We start from the raw sequence: 23,414 nt of genomic DNA on the forward strand, positions 1-23,414 counted from the left end.
ACTTCATTTGTCCGAATCTCTCCTGACAGACGATCACAAGCTGAAATCACATCTGTAATCCATGCGGTGTTAAAGTAATCCCGGGTTAAGCCTCACATTGATCCCTCACTGGGAGAGAGGAGGGGGTCGGCTGTAGACTCCATTTCTAAACCCGTACTCACGGGTTTAACTTTGTAGTCTCGGAGGAGCTCATAATCGTGGGGTTGCACCTGCACTGTCTGACCGCGCAGCAACTGTCGGGCAGCTGTTGGTCCCCTTCAGAGGAGAAGATTAAACTGAAGCAAAACGGTCGAGTAGAACAAATGACTCCTTAGATCAGTGGTCGTCAAGTTGTGGTACGTGTCACAGTGATGGCACATGGCAGCTCCACGCTCTTGAGGAGGGAATTTCTTTTAGCCACTATAGACTATAATGTAAACGCAGTAAATTGAGCAATCTTTTGCTGTCAGTCAAAGCAGTATCTGTCAAGCACACTCGTATAATTCATTTATTTGACATAATCTGGATGTGTGTGAAGGATTGTGAGAACTAGATATGAGAAGTGTGGTCCTTGTTCTAGTAGAGCATGCATATATTCTACTCTGTCATGGCTCAATCCAAGAATTCACGCCACAATGGGCACCTTAATATATGAAAGGCCTGTTTTTATATTTCATCAAATTGTTAATTTAAATTCTGTGCATAATCGTGATATAAAAATTGCATCCAATGGTCATACTGTATATGTATTCGTAGTAGTAGAAAATGATTGTCCTCATTAGGAAATTAATTTGCCGTGAGTAATAACATTCACAAATCCAAACATAGACAACAATTCATGGCGGTGGCCATGCGAACTTCCGGAAGAAGGTGAATTGGACCTATAGGATGTGCCTTTATAAAAGCACAATATCTTTGCAGTTTCTGAGTGTAGTGTGAAATCTCTGGTTGTATTTACGGAGGGAAATGGGGCAGCGTGTGAATGACCTTTCTCAGTGAGAACCAGCTGTAAAAGCAAAACAATGGATAGAGACGCTAAAAATATAATCTATAGTCTATAAGCAGCAGCTGCTGATGACATCATCACTGTGAGACCAAGGCGAAGTTCGTCACTCGCCGATGTTTGCTGGGTTTCAGATGACATCACAACCTGTAGTTTTTACAACAACAAATAGGAGCAGTAACAGTTCCAACTTTAATATGTTGATCTGGCAGCACTATGGCATTACATATATACAGTGGGTTTGTATTTGGCCGAAATCCAAAAGAAAGTCTAGGAAGCTGACCAAATTACCTTTTTTCCCCACTGTCCAAATCTCAATCAGAAAAAGTAATTTACAAGCCAGTTGTAATATAAAGCATTATGAGGTTGTTGACTCACGTTACGAACTTGATATTGACAGGTAAACACTGTCGTCAGACCAAGTCATCCGCCAAAGTGCCCGCCAGGAAGCAGCTTTTCTCAAGTGGGGTGACCTCACGGTTAAACCTGGACCTTTCCATTTCCTCTATTTTTTGTTTCAGCCTCTTTAAAGGAAACATGCTTTATTTGGTCTTTTGTATATGGAAGGAATTTCTGCCCTTGAGAAGGCGACATCTCTGAGTGGAGGATCACTAAAACATCCATTACAGAAAAAATCTCCAGGATTGTTTTGAATGGTAAAAAGCAAAAATGTCTGCTTTAGGAGACATATCCTGTAAAATCTGCTATTTAGAGCTGCAAACTATGTCATAATATCCTTTCCTCGTCAAAAACATTTACACGGAGTAATATTCGAATCAACTCTGGGAGTTCATTCCGGGAGTTGTATCATTAAGACCGGCCCACTTGTTCCCAAAGTTTATGTCTTTTAAATGTATAAACTATGAGGTTCTCGGATTGCATCGCTCCCAGTAAATGGCACTTCCTCTTTTCGCATGGGCCACCACATGTATGTCTCCACAATCAGAAGACGGAGTTATGCAGATTAAATATATATTATTTATCCACTTTTTACACATGGGTCGCTTGCCTATCTTTTTCAGCGTCACCTGCCTTTTTTTGTCCTCTTATTTGCTCTTGCGTAAACACCTCTTCAGCAAGAGGATTGGACTGTGCTGCTAATATTATGTTCTTATAGCCAGACCTAATTCATACCTGACAGTTTTGGCTACAACTGTGGCCTTCCTCAGAGGCGGCACGTGGTGTTTCTGATTTCAACAGTTTTTGGCTCTGTCTTCCTGCTCATAGTAGCAGGCTGACAGCGCCGTCTGCTCCGACCTCTTCAGAAATGTTTCCAAGGTGTGGGAAAGTTGGTACGCCCCTTGTCCCGGTTCACAGTCTGGGGAGCTCGCTGCCGAACCTCGATGGCTTCTCTGATCCAGCTGTGGTATTTGTTTGTCGTCTGGTGGCTCGTGTGCAAGATGGGGAACCACCTCATGGATTGGGACAATGCTCATGTCATCGGCACTGTATCATTCCCACTGCTGCCTGCAGAGGACGCTCAAGACAAATTCGAAATCCCGACCTGCCCAGTTCGTCACTCTTTACTTCATTGCCAGGGTACCCAAAAGTAATTTTTCAAGCCTCAATAATCTATATATTCCCTTAATAAAGTATGTTTTTACAGCCTTTTGCAGAATATATGCTTAAGTGACAGCTTGCCCAAACATGGCAAACACATGAGAGAAAACTGTACATGAAATTGCACAGGAACAAACATGCATAAACACCATGAAGCACAGAGGAAACAGACTGGACACTTTTATGCAGAAAAACCTCCCTTTTCTCACAGAAATGTACCATATAAAGACGCGTGTATTGTTTCTCATGGGAAATAATGTTATTCCCGCTGTAAACAGTCACAGGCTCCGTTCAGTACAATAGGCTGCTTCACTGTCTGCCTCTTAATACAAACTCTATGAGACGACCTTCGATTGAGCTCAAATATGCGCCATTGTATTGTTGATGAGACGGTTTTAACGCCAGACTATTATTGTGAAGGACAGGAAGTCAGATAACATTGAAATAGTACGTGATGTCATAGTGTTTCTTCAGAGGAGTCATTGAATCCAGACTAATACGTCCCATGCTTTAGTCTTTATCTGGTGACATTTCTCTTTTAGACACGATTTAGTCTTAACTTATACTGCTTTGGGCCCCACTTGTACTAAACGTAAAGGGGGTAATTTACTAAGCATTTGAACACATACAAACACGGTAGTGTGTACTAAAGTGTAGCAAAAAGCAAGCAATATGAGGATGAGAAAATGCAAAAAACAAATATGACGGCAGGTATACATTTTTGTGCAGGACAATATATTGCAGTTTGCGCACCAGTGGGCGTCCAAAATGTTTGTATCTGGCTCATTTACAAAGATAAAATAATAATTGAGTGGTTTTCATGGTGTACGAGGTTACACAGAAAATAGGGAGTTCAGCTTCCCGATGGTCCTTTGTATGAAGCTGTTTCTCAGTCGACTGGAACTGACCCATAGATTCCGCAGTTCATGTATCGTCAATGTGAATGGAGCGCACATGTGTGGTTAATTACTGTGCGTGACGTCAGGGCGGTGTGGACAGTGCAGCGGGTGAACGCGGTGTAAGGAGGAAGGTGTCGCATACATTCGGGAAAAGGACACAGGAGATTATCTGTCTGAATTTGGAGCAATATTTTGCTGTAGGATGTCCTCCCACGCCTGTAACGTAACTTCAAGTGCAAAATAAGGGATTCAATCTCTGACCTGAGCGAAGGGTGGGCTAAAATCATAAAAACTCTAGAGCAATTCACTACTGACCCAGCTCTGCCACCCTCAAGAGCGGCTCCAAACACCGGTAGGCCAGAGCTGTCTACGGAGAAAGGCTGAGGAAAGCGCCTCTTAACCCGGCCACACTCCCTTGAAGAGCCACTGCGAGACAGCACGTTGGTCTGACTCAACACTTCAGGGTTTAAAGAATAATCTAATCGAATGTATTAGCTTTTGCGTTCTTAACAGACATTTATAAAAGTAAATGTACCTACAGGCTGCTGATCTTTTGAGAAAGGTGACAAAGCACGAAGAGAAAAACCTTTAATTTCTAGCATGATAATGGCGCTCCAGAGTGCATGCTGAACCTGGAAGGAAAGCCAAGGGAAATTTTAAAAGACCAAGGGCCTGACACGATAGTGCGTAGTGAAGCGGTGTAGCAAGTACAGTTGAGATCTGCGTGACCAAATAAATATGCAAAACAGGCTGATTTTGCCACAATGTACAACATTTGAGGCGGAGACAATACAAATGATATTGTTAAGTGGGTACTGTCATATTTATCATGACTGCAAGGAGTAAAACTGCATGAAGAATTAACACGTTTGAGAAAGAGGACATTATAATGCAGTTTAATGCGTACCAATATTGGAATAAAACCGCGTTCAAATGTTTGCATCTGGTTCATTTATAAAGATAAAATTCAAAATATTGTTTTGGGGGTTATTAAGAAAGTACACGCTACCTGCAAGTCTTTTGCTTTGGCTCTCGTCTGTATTCCACTGGAGCAGTTCACAGCAGCTGCTCATCAAACGGCTTCCAGAGTCTGTCCCACGTCCTTTTGGAGTCCTTATGAAAGGCTCAAGGTCTGTGTTCTCTGAATTGGATGATTCTCAAGGATACACAACACGCTGGTCCTTTCAACCCTTTGCATCTCTAATCTCACAATTTTGCACCTGGCTTAGTAAATCAGGCCCAAAGTGTAAGATGGTGATAAAAAAATATTACCAAATACCTATAAAAAGCATTGCAGTATACCCCCAATTTAACTCTTTTTTTATGCACAACTTTTATAGGCTACATACAAATTGTAACCTTTGAAAACTTGATTTTGATTCATCTGCGATTAACTCTCAGTGCTCGGCCTGTACATCAGATCTGCACATGTGCTCGGCTGTATCACCTTTCTCTCTCGTTTCCACACTTCAGAGCGCCTCCCCTGGGTGCTGCGTGTTTATGTGATGTTGATGCGTGGGGAGTGCACGAACAGGCAGGTGTCACATTTGTCCGATTGCTTCCTACAGCGGAGCCAAACCTGAGCCATTCGTCCTGTCAACACCAGCGCTCAGCCAAAACTTTCCTTCTCAACCACATTAGGACCTCAGGCAAAATGTATATACAGCACTGCACTTGAGCTATGCTGAAGTTTTTGCAGCCTACGTCAGGCCGCAGATGGAGTTACCGTGTGATTCATTGGGTTTTAGAAGTTGCTTAGTTGCTCGAAGACCGTGTGGGGTCTTTCTGTTTGGACTTTGTTTGTTCTTGACATGTTTGGATGGTTTTATTCTGGTATTCCCCATCAACCTGTGCCGGCCCAGAGGGGAGTGAAACAGCTCAAACAAGTGTTGCCTGGTAGCCGGGTTCTTTTTGTTTTGTTTATTTGGCTGCGACAGTGCCTTCCACTTCCATCCTTTCAAACACACGCTGCTCTCCACCTTTTTGACCTTGAGGGCCACATTTTTCAGTTAAATGCAATCCCAGAAGCAGCGATATGACCGATTGCTCTCGGTGGGTTACGGCACCAATTTCTGTAAGTCGCGAGCCATTGGGGAACATTTCTTTCAGTTATTTATAGTAATTTATCCATTTTATATTACTGTGTATTCAGAGCTTTTATCGTCACAAAAAAACGAGAATAGACTTTCTAATCATCAGTTCGTCTTTTAACATGATTAGCTAACACAATGTACCATTAGAACACTGGAGTGATGGCTGCTGGAAACGAGCCTCAGTGCACTTATTACTCCATTAAAAATCACCAGCTTGAATAGTCATTTACCACATTAACAATGTCTTTAGAGACTAGACATTGTTTCAGTCAGAAATACAGTCTAGACTCTATACTGTATTTCTGACGTGTAAAGTTATCTATTCTTTCAAAACAAGGACATTTTAAGTGACCCACAACTTTTTAACGGCAGTGTATGTCACACAGAGTAAGTAATTTTAATCAAACTGCTAGCATATTGTGTAACTACATTCTGTAACATCATCATCATCACTCTACAACATTTTGACCCAACATGGCCATTTGGTTTGTTTTCTGCACAGAAAAGCTCTCGATCTCTGACCAGCTGCTCATCTGTGTCCCCTGTGTCTTCCTCAGGACAGCCCGCCACAGCCCAACATGGAGGAGCGGTTGCGTTCGGCTTCCACGGTGGATGAGCTCATGAGCCTCATCTACCCCTCCTTCTGGGCGGCTCTCAAGTGCAGGTCCAAGCTGACCGCCGCCGGGTCGAGCTCCAGACTCAAGGCCCAGGTTCAGGCACGGAGATCCAGGCCTCACGCCGAGACAGACGAGCCCACGTACGCCGCGGCCTACCTCAACCTAGACCTGCTCAAAAGTACGGCGCTTTTCATGTTCTTTATTTCTGTCCAATGCTATGCGGAACTGTTGAGATGAAGAAGCGTTAGTAATATAGCTCAAGTAAGAAAACAAGTAGAGTGTAAAAGTAGGAAGTACAAATCATCTAGGAAAGTGTTGTGAACAATAACTTTTCAGCTACAGCTTGTACAAAAGTGTATGAATTGAGCTCTACAAAGCTAGGAGGCAGTCAATATGTAAAACTGTATACTTAAAGAGTTCTCTTCCACAGAAGTGACGATAAACTGACTTCTTCTTTCGCGTGTGCGCAGGTATAGAGTCTGAGTGGAGGAAGACGCAGTGCGCGCCGCGGGAGGTGTGCGTGGATGTGGCCAGAGAGTTCGCAGCCCCCACGAACCGCTTCTACAAACCGCCCTGTGTGTCTGTGTTCCGGTGTGGGGGCTGCTGCCACTCAGAGGACAAACAATGCCGAAACATCTCCACAGGATACGTCAGCAAAACCGTGAGTACGACTATGAGCACAGTTGTAGATTTCATTGTTGGCTTGAATAAGTTTAGAACATTTTCCATCCATCCATCCATCCATCCATCCATCCATCCATCTTGTGGGGACAGCCTCACGATGCTTGGGCTACGTAACAGGATCTGTTGGTCTGTCATAAGGAGCTTCTAAACCGCTCTTCGTCTGGAGCATGAAGTCCCCGGCAACATACATTTGCTCCTATTCGGGAGCTCAAACTTCTGCACCACGTTAAGGTGCATTCGAGGAGTGGAACATGCACTAACCTCATCCTTATCTCCATCCAAGTTGTGACATAAGCCACATACCCCCAATTTCTCATTGTACGACACTCCTTCTGGGGCTTTTTAAGTTCTATTCTAAAACATTTTAGTTTTTTATACTCGTAGGGTTAAAGTTAAAAGTGCATCATGTAACTTTTTATGCAGAGTTAGTGCGTGTCTGTGACACAGTGGTGGTATGGGTGTCCATATGGCACCTTTATTTTCCGCCCCAGGGTACTCTATGACGCTCCAGGATCAATTCTTTTTAAGGTTTATGGCAGGTTTTCACTGCTGATGGAACTGTCTCCATGGTTACATGTACGTTCCATCCAGAAAACCTACCAGAAACCTGAAAGAAAGTTGATCCTGGACTGTCCTATAGGCCCCCGGGATGGAAAGTGAAGGAACCATGGTAACCACCCACACAGCCGCATAAAAAGTTACAAAATGCCCCTTTAATGTTTGTGTCCTGCGGTCATCAGCTCTGCCGTGTGACTGTGTGGTCAGGTGGAGTTGCGGCCTGTTCTCTCGCTCTGCTGGGGTCCTCTTGCGGCTGCCCGGCTCGCTGCCTGCTCATAAATCACTGAGACGGATTGACCGGACTGGGAACTGGTGTGGCCCAAAGCGCAGATTTAGAAGTCATTTTATGTGCTAATATTTTGTCGCTGAATCATGTGAAAAGGCATTGAGTTACAGCTCAGCAGCGGTAAAGCAATTACTCAACTGTAAGACAAAATGATTACTGTACAGTCACTGTGGGGCAGCTGCAGTAGCTCTGTTGATAAAGACATTTAACAGCTAATCCAGAGATTTGACAGCTCGGTCCTCGTGTTGTAGTTATGTCCTTGGACAATACACCCACATTGACTGGTTGGTGAGGTCGTAGAATTCAGCATAGGCTCATGCGTTATCCTGGGTCAAGATTATCCTCCTGCAACGTTTTAAAGCGAGACAAGGTGAAATATCTAACATGCAGTGGTCAATTTTGAGATTTGTTTCCCTTAACACATTAGTCAAAGTAAAATATAGACCAAACTCATCCATTACAATATTTATTTTTTGACGTTTTGCCGACTTGCGCTTCGGATTTTCCCATGACATCACTACAACATGGCCGTGCTTTTGCTGTGTTTCCCACACGTATCCTTTCGCAAATACTGACATGTTTGGTTTTCACGTAACGCACGGAATCCCCCCTGACAAGACAAACGTCTGGGGGCATACAGTACCCGTCAAAAGTTTGGAAACACTTTTTATGTATTGGTATTTCCACATGTTCAACACTATTTACATCGTGTGATTCTTATTGAAGACATTAAACTATGAATGAACACGTGGAATTATGTAGGAAACACTGAGAAAATGTCAAAGTTTCAATTAGATATCTCTGAATATAGTGATTTCTCCTGCAGTGTCTTGCCCTAGGTCGCCTGAAAATAAAACAATTTGCAGATGATGTTTTACACCTTGTTATGAACAGAATGTACAGAAATGGACTTTTCCCCGATGTGTCCTCGTGTTACTGTTTTTAAATGTTTGACCTAAACCTCAGCACGTTTAGAACCAAAGGGAAGTGGAGTATTTTGCTCAGCTTGTGTCCTAATCTTTTACAAACTCTGGCAAAGTGAGCTCAGCAGATTAAACTCGTTGTTGTTGGACAGAGTGCAGGCTCATTAAGCTCGGGTCCACCGCAGTAGCTGAGTGACTTACAGCAAAAGCAGTTACAGTCACTGTCAAGAAGCAGAGGTGCAGCCAAAGACAGTGAAGAGAGCAGGGACCAAATCAAGGGGAAAACTCTGACTAATCAGCAGTGGACAACATGCAGTAGTGTGACTCTGTAAGTGATCTCTTATTTTGGAAATGAAGGGAAAAAATGTGTGGAAAGTTTGATAAAAGCACAATATTGGATTTATTGTCACATCAATCCAATATATCACCAAAACCGATTGTTTTGGTGATATATTTTCACCAAAACAATCGGTGAAAATATATCAAATAAACCTTCAGTGTGATCTTTAGGATAGAAAACAATATTCTGCACTTATATAATATATATATATATATGTATATATATGTATATATCATTTATTTTAAAGGGACTATACGAAGTTAAAAAAAATTAAAATTATGTATTTTCCTCCCCCTACATGTTCCAACAATGTCCTAATGTGTAGAATGAGCCCAGACCTATTCACCACAACTGCCTCTAAAATCTGCACTGGTACTCCAAAATGTGTTACTTCTGGTCCGAATTGCTGTCATGCATGAGCTTAATATGGAAGGTGCAGTTACACGTATGACCTGAGGTGGCAGTAGTACTTGCATCTAGCCCCTTTAAAGTCAAATCACTCTTGTTAATTTTTTTTTTTTCTTCAATTTAAAGCTGTGAATGTCACTTGTGTGAGCTTTGCTAATACTCAATTTTATGTTCTCTTATTTAAGCGTTTTCACCTTTTGCTGTGGATTACGTTTGGCTTCTTCTAAAATACAGAAAAGCCATTGAGTGGAATGCTGTTTCCATTATTTAGTGAGGTCCAAGTTCCTTACCAAACAAGCAAGTGCTAGACAATTCTTTGGGGATTTTTTTGTCCTCTGACTTTAACTAATGCTTCCATGCCCTGGGTCAACCTTTCAGGAGCAGTATAGTGCAGCGCCCGGGCCCTTTGAGGAGGGGTTTAACTCAGTGGTGGAGCACAGACAAAGGTTTTAATCCGTCATCTTTATTGGGTTGTTTGTGAGGGCCTTCCGCCTCAAGAGGCTTCGTCAGAACTGGCTGGTAGTTGTTGTTCTAGTACAGAGGGTTTACCTTGTTTCCACTGACTTCGATTATAAAACTCTGCTAAGTATCAGCCTTAACACCTCTGTTTACTCTGACCTGGTATTTGCTCATTAGCTTTCTATTAAAGACATGGGCAGCAGCAGTGTTGTTTTTGAAGATGAAGGTTAAAGCAGTACTAAGTAACTTATTTACCTTAATAAATCCTTTTCGTAGTCCCTGTGCGGGTAATACAAGTGTTTATGGGATGATTGGAGGGTCTTTCATCTCCCCCTGGTGTCTCTGGCCAGAAAACCATGTTTGCAACTTGACTGCCCCCGGTGCGGAGCCACCAATACACACTAATGTAATCACGAAGAAGAAGCTAACATGCTAACGGGCAAAGCTAACTGCGGGCAAACGTCACTTTAAACAGTATTTACAGCCAAGTTTGAGTGAAAAAAAATATTTCCGTTGTATAATTGGATGCACAGTCACCCTCTCTCCCTTCGCCTTTCCTGTCAGCGTAGTATTTACTCTCCAAGACAATTAATAAATTAAAAAATCGTAACTTGCTACTACACCTGCAGTTGCGCTTATGGCCTCTAGGGGGAAGAGTTACTTAGTACTACTTTAACAGGCTGTACTAAGCTTTGTCAGCATGAACATGATTTTTCCCAAAATCGGCTGCTCTCCTTATCCTCTGATCATCGCTTTGAGATTTGTATTAACAACTCAGTCTGCACATTTGCTCATCGACATGCTTTCACCGTTCATACGCAATTTTACTGGGGAAAATTGAGTGAAAGTCTCTTTCTTCACTAAAATGACCTCCTTCACACATCTTCAAAACCATCTCTCCTCCTTGGCTACAGCATCCTCGAAACTAAAAGCAACCCAGAACAGACAGAGACAGATTAGGAGCCTTTATCCACGATGGAAAACTCCTGTATGACCAAGAGCTTATGCAAACATCCACGATGGTACATTTGCCCAATGATGCAAAGATTAGCTTTTCAGTCTCCACTTCCGCCAGCGTACACATCACTTATGTACTTTGGGCAATACTTGTCAGTGTTGAATATTGAGAGATACTTCAGCAGCCTAAAACATGCAGTGGGCTAATCTTCCATATCAAAGATCCTTATTCAGCATCAGAATGCGCTGCTGTACCATTACCTCACATAAAGCTCTTTCAATGCTATAATGAATTTCCTTGTATATTCTTGCAGTGTTTCCCTTTATCTCAGTCGACATTTGTGCAGGTGTTTAGTCCATTACTCAGTATGGACTCGTAGTTAATGAACTGCCTCCATCAGTTTGACAGTGCATTGTTTTAGCGCAGCTGCTTTGTCCATTTCCGAAAAGCGTTCCCCCGAAATGAGCTGTTCCTGATAGACAGGCCCGATAACTTCACTACATCCACTCAATCAGCGCAGGAAACACACTCTGGCACCAGCAATGAGCACATTGCAAAAACAAAATAAGAAGTGACTTTGGTGATCTTTGTTACAGTTGTTTAGAGTTTAGATTTGCCAAGTCGTTAACTTCACCTTCAAGCTGCATTCTCGTGGTATTTGTGTGTCTGAACCAGCAGTGGTTTGAGCCAATCGTGTGGCAGTATTGCCATAAGTGGGCAGGTTTAGTTTAGTCTTTATTGAAGGGACAGTGCACATAGGGCCTCATTTCCTAGTTATCCAGAGTGTTGCTAATTTCTGGAGGTATTTCTTTTGTAATTCATGCAGTTCTAATATTTGAAGAGTTACGTGGCGCTAGGCTAGTGCAAGGCTAGCGCATTTCTACGATGTCAGCTAGCCTGCATTAAAAACAGTCTGACCCGCTCCACAGTGCACCTGAGGCAAATCACTTATAACACCAGACTAACGATTTAAACGTCTGTGTCGATAGAATATTTTTTAACCATTTTGCATTTAAAATAATTTATAATTGAGCAGCATCAGCTTCGTGGTTGTATAAGCTACGTAGCGGCGGAGTGATCTGCTAGAAAATAGTCCCTCAAAATGCGATCATTCATGTGATGCAAGGTCAGTTATATTCCAAAAATTATTCTAAATATCCCTTTAAGCTCAAAGACAGATTTGTACTGCAGATTATAGCTAAATGGCTAGTTTTCAGTAGTCCCTGGTTACGTGAATTATATACAGCAACATGTAATCAAAGGGAAACAGGTAAAAACAAAAAATATATACAATAGCATGCGATGAAATAAGCAATCAGAATATGCCCTCTCGCTGACACTGACCCTCAGCATCGGTGCAACATTTGTCGACAAAAGGAACTTTTATTGCAACAAAGTGCTGCTACCGACTTACAAACACAAGACATTTTTCAAAACCAAATACGCCTGACCAAAAAAAAAAGGTCCCACGCTTTAATATTTGATTATAGCACCTTTAGCTTTGATTACAGGACACATTCACTGTGCCATTGTTTCAGTAAGCTTCACCAAACTCAAAAGATCCAGTGTTGCATTTACTCACAAGGACCACAACCTCAAATAGATGGAAATAGACTTAATTAACCATTGCAGTTTTGGGGTTTCAAAGGTGACAACGAGCTCTCGGTCTTTCATCCTCACTGACATACATATACAAGTAATCAAAAGTAGTTAAATATTGGTGGGAGTATAATTTGTAATTCTGCACTGTGCTGCATATTAAATCCATGTGTACAAAGATAAATATATACATGACCAAACACCACTTTGTTTGGAGCATGGACCTTTGTAGTGTAGTTGATTATGGCTTGAAACTTACTGCCAGGACAAAAACATCCTGCTACTTGTGATCTGCACAAGTAGCTTGGTGAAATGTATTGCCAAAGTACATGCGACAATATCCATGAGAGGACTGAAGGACTTTATGCAAGAACATTAGCACGGCTATTCAGGTTATGTGTAGGTGAGATACAGGTGTTAGTCAAAACATATGCTGAGATTAATTTGCGATGAATCCCTGACTAATGCACTAATTATGTTTGGATTAATCGTGCATTAAAACGTTCACTTTGATAGCACTTTTAAAAGCACAAAACTAACAAAAAGCAATCAGCTCATCACCTGTTATTGTGACCGTGCTCTTGAAACTATCCGACATTGCGATTCGCTCAATAGTACTTGACTGCTTTTGGCTCTCGTTGAGAGGAAACCTCGTGAAGCACATTACCTTCAGTTTGTGGCATAAAATGGTCCAAGGTCGAGTCTTAAGTGCCGCTCGCCTGGCAGCAGCAGCAGTAACAACGCTTTGAACGCTCACCACGATCTTTCTCGTGGTTTCACAACGCATTCTTTCACTCTACAAATTTTCCCTAAATGATATCCTTGGCAGCGCACCTAGACTACCGACCGCGGCTTTAGAGATTTACATAGGCTTTCGCGGTACGTCATTGGGGTAACGGCAATAGCAGATGGATGCATGTTTTACAATTTCACCCTACTTCTTAAATGCGCGATAGCGTTGATCTGAAAAGCATATGGAAGGGTTTTCGTGGATGGCCGAGGCTGTGCTGATGGTGTTTCCGCGGTTATTGCCGCGTCACCCTCGCCGTTGCTTCGTGTTGATGGGCCTTGGCAGAGTCTGGAGGTGCCTTGGCAAGGCTTTAAAGGTATTTCCAGCACTGGGTAAGAAGCAGGAGCAGGAGACGTGGGGCTAAAATGCATCATTTGCTATTGGACTGACGTTAAGTGCCTCTAACTGTTTGTGGCTGTCTGCTGGTTGTTTGCACAAAGGCCCGGCCACCTGGTTCGAGAGATGCACAGAGATTTTGTTAAGCTATTTTTAACAACACTATACGGGGAGGTATTATGCAAAATGTACTTTTAAGAGCTTTTCACCATGTTACGATGTCGTTCTAGCATCAAAAACAGAACTGTGTTTTAACTTGCGCATATTTGAGTAGTCTATGAAACTCCTCCAGTGACTATTTTTAGCATTGCGGCGACGGCTCCCAAAAAGCTCCTACTGGGTCCTATGTACCGTACAGCAGCGTCAAGTTCAGCCCTCCAACATACACCGCGTTCCAAATTATTATGCAAATGACATTTTTCTCTGATTTTCTAAACTGTCAACTTAGATGAGAGTCAGCATAATTTTCAAGTCTTTAACTGGTAGAGGATGTGAAAGCAGTATTTTTTTCAAAAATAAATATAGTAAAAACCTCAAAATCTACTGTTTCTGTTCATCAGCATTCAATTAACAGTTTAGGGAAGGGGAGATCAAGTTTTATTTCTAAAGTGCTTTACTTTACAAAGTGCTGTACACAATAAATAATACAAAATATTATCGTGCCTTAAAACAGCAGCTACTCATAATATTTGAAATAATTTAATCATTAATCATTAATAATTTTGAGCTGATCAGTATGACACTAACTAACTAAAGCAAAGGTCACTGAACGGTGGACCTCTGTTCGGATCCGGACACAGGCGCGGACCCGGACCTTATATCCAAACTTTGGATCCGACTGTAAATCCCCTCAGTGGAGTTGCCTGCGTGAACAGAAAGAGACAGACACTTTTGTATGTTTTCGAAAATGGGCAAGGACTGAAATATGGCTTGTTTTAAAACTGAGAAAACCCTAAATGATCGTATTTAATATGCGCAATAGTCACACACAATTAATGCCGCTGTTTACCGATCGTTTTCTAAAAAGATGAGAAGATCTGCAGAACTACAGTAATCTAGGGCTCAGTGTCAAGTACAGCGTAAAAAGCGAGAAACAGCACTGCACTGTCAACATTGTGTCATTTTATATAGGAATTCTGCTATTTAGGAGTCAACATTTATTTATATTGGATTAAATGATAATAATATTAAAGCAGAACTAAGTAACTCATGCCCCTACAGGCCATAAGCATCACTGCATGTACTATGCTGACAGAAAAGACAAAGGGAGAGAGGGATATTGTACATCCAATTACACAATAGAGATATTTTTTTCCGCTCATATTTGGCTGTAAATACTGTTAAAGAGGCGCTAGCCCACAGCTAGCTTTGCCCGTTAGCCTGTTAGCTTCTTCTTCATGATTCTATTAGTGTGTAGGCCTATTGGTGTTTCTGACCCAGAGGAGGGGGCGTTGCATGGGTGGTTTTCTGGCCAGAGACACCAGTGGGAGATGAAAGACCCTGCAATCATCCCATTAACACTTGTATTACCCCCAGAGGGACTACGGAAATGATTTTTTAAGGTAAACACGTGACTTAGTACTGCTTTAACAGTTTTCAAAGTACAGTCATTATTATTTGATTTAATGAAGGCTAAAAAAATGACTACATTTATTGTCCCTATATAACTGCAAATAAACCCTGTTCTGGACCTTTGTTAGACTTTTTTTTTTTGAAATTGGACCTTGATGAATTTTATTTCAGGACCCCTGAACTAAAGTAAAAAAGACATGGGTATTATTCACAGTAATATAGGTCCACAGAGTAATTAGAGCTCCCAACGTTTGTTTTATTGCTTAACCACACCATGTTTCACACACACACGCTCTTCTTTAGACATACATTTTCTCCAACTGATTTCAAAAACCCTTTCCAAAGTTATAAATTGTGGGAAACATATTAGATTGTTCAAATGCAAATGGGAAAGAGATTGCTTTGAAAATCTGAGTCAAACTGTTGAGAAATTGTCAGAACTGGCGTGGCTTTTCGGTCCAGCACGATTTCACTCACACAGTCATTCAGACGTACAAGCTTCTCGCCCAAGGACATAAAAAGTTTCCAAAAGAGGGATTTGAACCGTCAGTCGCACTCATACAAATACAACAATTCATTTTGCAGCATCTTCTCAGTTATTTACTAGTGTTTGTGTAACGTCAGGGTTTTGTTGCACTTGGTTTGCTTCTAAAATTCCAACAAAGGGTGATGACGTTGAGAAAGTTGTTTTTTCCAAACGGCAGATCCCCGTGATCTCAGGCCAGACCGTTTACTGCGGTTCCACAGAATTCTGTCATTCTCATGGCACTGTGTTCACGTTTAGCACTTTCTCAATGCCAGAACCGTAGTAGATTTAGATCCAAACCCGTCTGCTTAAAATATCACCTCATAGTTTGGCGGCACAATTAGTGAAATGTTGGCAAATGAAGCACCAACGTAGTAAAGGAAACTCAAAGGTATTTATTGAAACGGCATTAAATCCAATTGCAGAGTCGCGAGGTTCGCTTAAGTTCAAAAGTCATTCTTTAAACTTGGGAAAGCATTTTTTGTTTGTATGCTCCAGGTGCCAGTTTGCCTAAAAAGGCTTTCATTATTATTGTGCTTACAACCCTGTGTCACACAAGAATCTCAAAGCGCTACACTCTCGTCAACCTCTTGATTATTACAATACACTCGAAATGTTGTAACGTTATCTCAGTAAATGATCACTTTGGACATAGTGCTTTTGAAGTAATAATAATGACAATGATAATAATAATGATGATAATAATAATGATAATAATAATAATAATAATGCATAGTTTTTTTAAACAGCGCTTTTCTGGACACGAGACGATTTTTCATTGCATTATTCATTCACTCCATACTTGGTGGTGATAATCTACTATTGTAGCCACAGCTGCCCTGGGGTAGACTGACGGAAGTGAGGCAAACCAGCCACCACCACCCACTCACTCACTACATTCGCTAGGCTTCCAGGTGTTTCCCAAACGGTCTCCCATTCAAGTACTGCCAGGCCATTCCCTGCGTAGCTTCCAAGGTCTGACGGGATCAGGCAGAGCAAAAGCGGCATGACCTCATTCTGGAGTGTGCGATGCTGCTTTTTGTGTTTTGAAGATTTTCAACAAGGACTAGACATTTTTCGTCCCTGTCTGCAGAGGGACTCCCATCTGCCCTGGGTCAATCTGCCTGTCCGTCCATGGGAGTGGATCTCTGGTTCTCCCTGAGGTTTCTCTTTTCTCGCACTGGGTTCTTGAGTTTTTTCAGGAGAGTCTAAGGATGGGGGATATCCTCCTTTGGGACATTATGTTTGCCTGGACGCTACATTTGCTTGGACATTGCATTGTTTTGTGTATCTTTGTTTTGTTTTATTGTTTAACGTTTCTTGCAGCCCTATGATGGCGTGGGAATACCCATGCTGCTGTGTGCGCTCGAATCATTTCAAACTGCACACCAGCCTGGGGACCATGCCCACATTTTTCACATGGATTTGAGAAACAATCAGTGTACAAACTAATAAGTATCAGCATCTTGAACAATATTTGATCCAGCTTTTCATCATGTGGGTGCTCAGTTTGGTATTTTATCTAAGGAGGTTTCAGTGCCAGGTCACACACTCTGAGGTCAGCTTTAATCTCCTCCTCATTAGGACCACAGCAAACAGGCTTCATGACGTCACATTCACACTTTCTCTTAAACTTGTAATGTGGGCGCGTGTCTGTCTTTAAGCTACAGTAGATATTATCAAACAAATACTCTCCTTTCATGTCTTTTCCTTTCGGATACATTTGGTAGTTCTATAATTATTTCACTGTAACTGACCACCTGTCCCTCTCCTGTTTTCTCCGCAGCTGTTTGAGATCACGGTGCCCATCACTCAGGGCACAAAGCCGGTCACCATCAGCGTGGCCAACCACACCCAGTGCAACTGCCTCTCCAAACTGGACGTCTTCAAACAAGTGCACAGCATCATCCGCAGAGCGCTGCCCGAGTGAGTAACATAAATCTCATTATGTGCTGCTAATACATAATGTCAACTTCCTGGTCAGAATTGTCTGTTTTTGAAGTATTTATGGGCTGTTGATCCACTTTGCTCCTCTCCATGTCTCTGTATCTTTATTTAGTGGGAAAACTATATTTATAATTCAGCATTTGTTAAAGTAATGGTGGAGAAATGGGAGCAAGTTCAGTTTTTTCTCTTCTTTGTTCTTCCTCTCTGACAGCTTCGAACTTGACCATATATGGGCAATTCCTAAGATGTTGTCTGTGTCTATACAGCTGCCTGACAGGTGGAAAACTGAAGCTAGACGTCGCAATATCTGGTCAAAATCAGAAATTAATTTAGTGTGAAGCGGAAAATATGGGTCCTGCGGTGAAGCCATGTGTGCACTAATAGTTATTCTGCAAATCTGTGTTTTTATGTCATGTTGGTGGTATTGGTTTCATCTTCCTTATGCAGCTGATCGGTATCAACCATTCAGCCCCATTCATGAAATGAACATGGCTGCTCAATCTCCTCCTACGAAGCCTGTTCTTTTAAAGGGCAAAAAGGCAGGAACCCCCGGCCTCGCAGGACGAGTGGACTGGCTACAAGCCTCCACAGTGCTCCAGAATTTAAAAGATTTAAAGATTTAGGCTTCCACTTTTTATTTCTAACATACAAAACCCAGCGTGGTTAAGGAAAAAAAAAAAATAAATAAATAAATGATTTTATATATATATAAAATCACTGCTACAATTTATTGGATAGCTTTTATCTTGGGTTTGCGGACATAATTGTTCCTTTTCAAACTAATTTACACACACCCCTTGAATGCCTCATAAGCCTCTGGGTGGTGCCTTGCGTTTTAGCAGCTGGAGTCTGTAAACAGAGGCACGAATCAATGACCTGGCAGTTCCCTGTAGATATTGGACTAATAAACAAGCAGACAAGAACATTTCATGAGGATTTCGATTGCAGTAAAAGTGATCAGATGGTTTTCCAGTACATCGTCTTTTGGGAACTTCTTTTTATCATGGCTGTTAGGTATCTGTTCTCTGCTTCTGGCAGTTGCTATTTTGGCTGCATGTCATATGACACCTGTCAATCGTTTGGTTGATTGGTTTGCAGCATGGAGAGAAGGAAATCATTGCGCTCCACGACTGAAATCCAGGCAAACTAGCGTCCTCTGCTAATTTGCTCAAATTGTCCTCCATGGCATCTTTTCCACCTAGGAAACTTATAAAAATGTAGGTTTCTGTGTAATTTTTGGTCCGAACTGCAAAAGCAACTTTTCATGCAACAACTGTTCACCATCTTCTTACTGCAAACTCTTTTGTTTAGCAGCAGCTAATGTAAATAATCACTCAGCGTCCTACTAAGAAGAACATTGACGTCTACCCACATCACAATTTTTTGGATCGATTGTGCCATGCATCCTGACAACGTTGAAGCATACGCTATTTTTAACACATGCTCATTTGTCGTAAAATATAAATATACAATATAAAAAACTATGAATAACCCAAACCTTAAGGTTAACCATATTCCTGGCCTTTGTGTCATGAAATCTGAGGCTTTCACAGCAGACAGCTGGAGGGCTCCTAAGCAGACTATCTACCACTAATCATGTCGAAAACAGGAAGATTTAATCACATGATTCGAATTGACAAATTAGGAGCAAGTTAGGGCACAATAGCAAAAATAAACTAAAGACCGGTCCCCGCTAACTCACAGTGGTCTCTCACAGAGGCAAAACTTATTTCACTCGACTATGAGTGTAAATAATAGGCATAGCCACATTAAGCTATGCTGCACACAGTTATATACACCCCATAGGATCGCTCCACTTAGCCAGGTAGCAAAGTCAATCACTATTGCTATTCATATCCAGACTCTGGAGATCAAATTTCCTAATAATGCCCTCACCGTACACTCTCTCTCCCCGCTGTCTGCCTATCGTATGTGTGGTCATGTCCTCGTTACGCCACACAGGATCAGGTTTCTCTCCGCGTTGTCACGGCAGGTTGGGGTTAGGTTAATGTTAGGATCGGGGTCGGGGCATGTCTGCAGGAAACGGCGGAGGCTCGTGTTGAAGCCGCGTGCGCGCAGAAAGAACACGCAGTGATTTATGAACTCCCTGTGAACATTTGTTTCTCATTTGTACGTTTTATTTTTATATGTCCAGCTCCTGACATTTATTTCCATGTGCCTCTTTTGTTTTCAATTCATAATCCGTGTCTACCCATTCTTTGCTTTCCCCGACAGCCAAAGCAAGCAAAATTAATTGAGTACATGTAGGGGAGCAGGGAGTATTAAATGGAATGGATGGTTATTTACATTTTAACGTTTTCTGGCCATTTGTCAAGAAAGCAAAGTTTATACACAGACATTTTTTGCCTATATCTTGGTAGCCAAACAACAGAATTCACTTTAATTCTCCCTTGAGATTAGAAATAGTTTGGGACAATAAACTAAATGGTTTGTTGCAAAAGGAAGAGAAACATGTCATGCAGAATAAACTTTTTCTTTTAGCTTTTATCATTGTACAAACAAACATGGAGTATTATCTCGCTTCATATACTACTGATGGTCCATCTCCTTTTCTTATTCAATCCAAAGAAATACGTCCCGCATCTTCATGTCGCCGACGTTTATCTCCATTTTGACAGAACTATAGCCAAGTTGAAGGCTTGTAATAGCAGTAGCAGCATTGAACTGTGTTGTTGTGACAGTGATCACATGACACTGTTGACACTGTTGACCAATCGGGAGATGCACATGTTTCCCACGTTCACAAACAGAGGCCTATATTTTCTAATCTGGTGTCAGTTTTTGAAGCCGAAGGAGAAATGAAGCCGTAGAGAGGACACAGCCACACTGTTATAAAACATCAGCTGTTTCACGGAGTCATGTAGTGTGTTTGCTCTTACAATTCTCAGTCGTTATGTGTGAACCCCCAGATGTTCTATTATTGCACAAAACCAGTCGTGTGAACCCCCATTCTTTATAAAATCATTTAAGACTGGAAAAATTGTTTAGTGTGTGCTGACCTTTAGCTTCCGAGATCTGACGGAATTGGGCATGGCAAAGGCGGTATTGCATCATAAGGCTTATTTTTACTGTACTGAAATGTAGTGGAGTAAAAGTAGCAAGTTCACAGTAAAAACACTACTCAAGAAATGTACAGAGCCACAAAAACTTAAAGTTATAGCACTTTAAATGTACCTCTGATGGAGAAGATATTAAAGGTCCTGGGATGCAGACCACAAACGCTCTTCATCTGCGCATCTATTGCTATTTATGCAAATAAATGTGACTGGGATTTCATTTTTCGACAGTTGGCAACATTTTAGAAGTGCGGCGCTGTTTTTTTTTTTGCACATGAATTGTATGTGTGTCTTCAGCACGGTTTGAAAAATGGATGTAAAAAGAGGCCATGCATTAAAGTGACAAACCCGTTTAGGCAGCAGCGGTAGCAGGAATGTCTCTGGGCTGTGTAACTTACGAGCTCGACACGCAGTTTATTTAACTCTCCAGGTGGTGACACTGCAGACGTGCTTCCTCCTCCCGTCAACCTTACAGGGCTTTTACGGACTGGGGAAACAACTGAACTGCTCAAATAAGGGAGGATTTTTTGTGGGTATTAAGACTAACGATGCTCGATATGGAATGTGCTATCGTGTGTGCCACAGAGCTTTGGGGGAGACAGTGCTTAGTGTTTTTTAAAACGATTCGGCAAAGTTGTGGGTGAAGAGAGAGAAAAGAAAATACCCAAGTTAAACTACTTTATCGACCAAAATTACTCTGGTTTAACTGGTAAATGTTATTCTTTGTAACACAGGGGGGAAATAATGGGTTTCACATGCATTTTATTATTCTTAGAAGTAAGCTACAGCTGGGAAAGAATGGACTGTTGCTTTTGAGTGCAGATCGTGGAAGCAAAAATGGGCATTCTGTACATATTATTCGTTTACATCGGAAAAGTCTTTTATTGGTGCATTCCCGGCAACTGGTAATTGGTATTTTACCCACTTGAGAATTACGACTTGTGACTTGTGATAGCTCGTTCCATCTGAATAAACTTGTATGTTAACAAAACGGCTAATGCTACAACAGCTTATAAGATGCTAACGTTACATGAATGTTTCTCCACAAACATACAATCCAAAACATGCTAAATTATATGGCCATGGCCAATAGTAACGTTCACTTCACTGGTGCAGTGAAGTTTTAACATTAGTGGTGCTCCTCCACTGGGGGGCGCCATTACTGTCTTCATCTCGCATCCGAACTCCGAGCTCTCTGGACATCTCCAACTTTACAAGTCGTATGAGTTCAAACGGCGTTCAAAGGCATTTTTCTAGGTGGCAGGTCGGAAATCTACCAGTTACCATCTGCCTGGAACGCACCACATCCTAAGCCACATAGCTGCATTCATGTGGACTGTATTTTTGACTTTATTGACTCATTTAAAGGGGGGGTATTATGCAAAATCGACTTTTTCAAGCTTTACATCATGTTATTAAGTCATTCCCTCATTAAAAACATGCCTGAAGTGTTGCCTTAGCACATTCACGTATTTTCGAGTAATCTGTAAAAACTCCGATGGCGGCCATTTTAGGGATAAAACGCCTGATTCCTTCAGGAAACGCCTCCGACCTCCAGGATACGCCTCCGACCTTTCGTCACCAGCCGAGTAACCAACCACTGCTCCTCAGCAGAACCCCCTCCCCGCAGTGTCTAGCCCTAAGATGTAAACAGAGTCATCATGGAGGATTAGCTTCATGTGTTGTGAACGGAGCCACAGCAGACTTTTACAAAGACACACATCAGTGTTTCTGTTACCGAAACACCCAGGATTAAAACCGGTGACAAGAACACTTATTTCAGTGTCTGGTTCTGCGCTGGGCCTTGATGATGCACAGAGCCTCCGGAGAAAGCTAATGCTAAGCTAAACCTCGAGTCATCACGTGAAAACGAGAAATATGCACACATAAAGTCAATAAAACCACCACACACATAAAGAACCGTTTAACAATGATCACACACGGAGCCTGGCTTGTTGATTTCGTAGTTTATTGCTCACATGTCATCTACAGTGAGTCGTAGCCGAGTGGTTTCTCCCGGAGCTAAGGCACTATTAGCCGCCACAAGCTAACAACCTTCACCTTCACAATATTCATTGAAAACAGGCAGCATATTATGCACAAATAACGTCAATAAAGCAGGCAACTACTTGAAGCAGCCTTTACGATGATCACACAATGAGCCTGGCTTTACACATTTGTGGTTTATTACAGACTTTTCATCAACAATGAGCTGTAGTCGATTATAACAAGCTAACGGGGTAACCTCGAAAAACCACTGTCCACCTGCACAGATAATGTCCGTCTTTGAATCGTATGGGCTCCTGCAGATCCTGGTGTCGTCCATGGGGGTATAGTTAGAGATCCATAGGGCATGGCAGATGCAAAGAGATAGCCTCCAAACAGCAGTTATTTTTCAGGCAAGAGCCCCTTCCAAGCGTCCGGTGTGGAAGGTTCGTCTCCAAATAATATCCTGTGTGGCCATTGTTCACAAAGTGATAAACAGTAGCTCCTTTCCAACAATAAAAATTAAAATGCACCGATCGTAGTTTCAATACAGCTGAGACAACGAGCGCAGTGTTGTGATGCCACAGACAGCGTGTGGAGGGGGCGTGTCGGAAAGGGTCAGAGAGCGTCTTAAAGAGACAGAGGCCTATTTCAAGTCATTCGCTACCGCCATTTTGAAAGAGCAATTTTATACAAGGCAGTTATTCTAATTTACTGCATTTACAGACCAACAGAAGGTTTCGTCATCATTGTAGTGTGCTATAGACTGGTGCTATGTGGCTGAAAAAAGCATAATAGCCCCTCTTTAATACAA

General features: G+C 41.9%; 1 protein-coding gene across 2 annotated transcripts in view; it reads left to right on the top strand.

Annotated features, from left to right (window-relative positions):
* Nucleotides 1-23,414, top strand: part of vegfc (vascular endothelial growth factor c) — a 60,650-nt gene that overhangs the window by 23,015 nt on the left and 14,221 nt on the right. Inside the window, exons 2-4 of one of the 2 annotated variants that reach the window (XM_079553449.1) lie at nt 6,092-6,329; nt 6,622-6,812; nt 17,377-17,516. In XM_079553449.1, coding sequence (XP_079409575.1) covers nt 6,092-6,329; nt 6,622-6,812; nt 17,377-17,516 — 569 coding nt within the window. The remainder of the gene's footprint in view (nt 1-6,091; nt 6,330-6,621; nt 6,813-17,376; nt 17,517-23,414) is intronic. The other variant, XM_079553450.1, reaches the window with a different exon arrangement.

This window comes from Gobius niger, assembly GCF_951799975.1.
Source record: "Gobius niger genome assembly, chromosome: 3".
Classification (NCBI taxonomy): domain Eukaryota; kingdom Metazoa; phylum Chordata; class Actinopteri; order Gobiiformes; family Gobiidae; genus Gobius; species Gobius niger.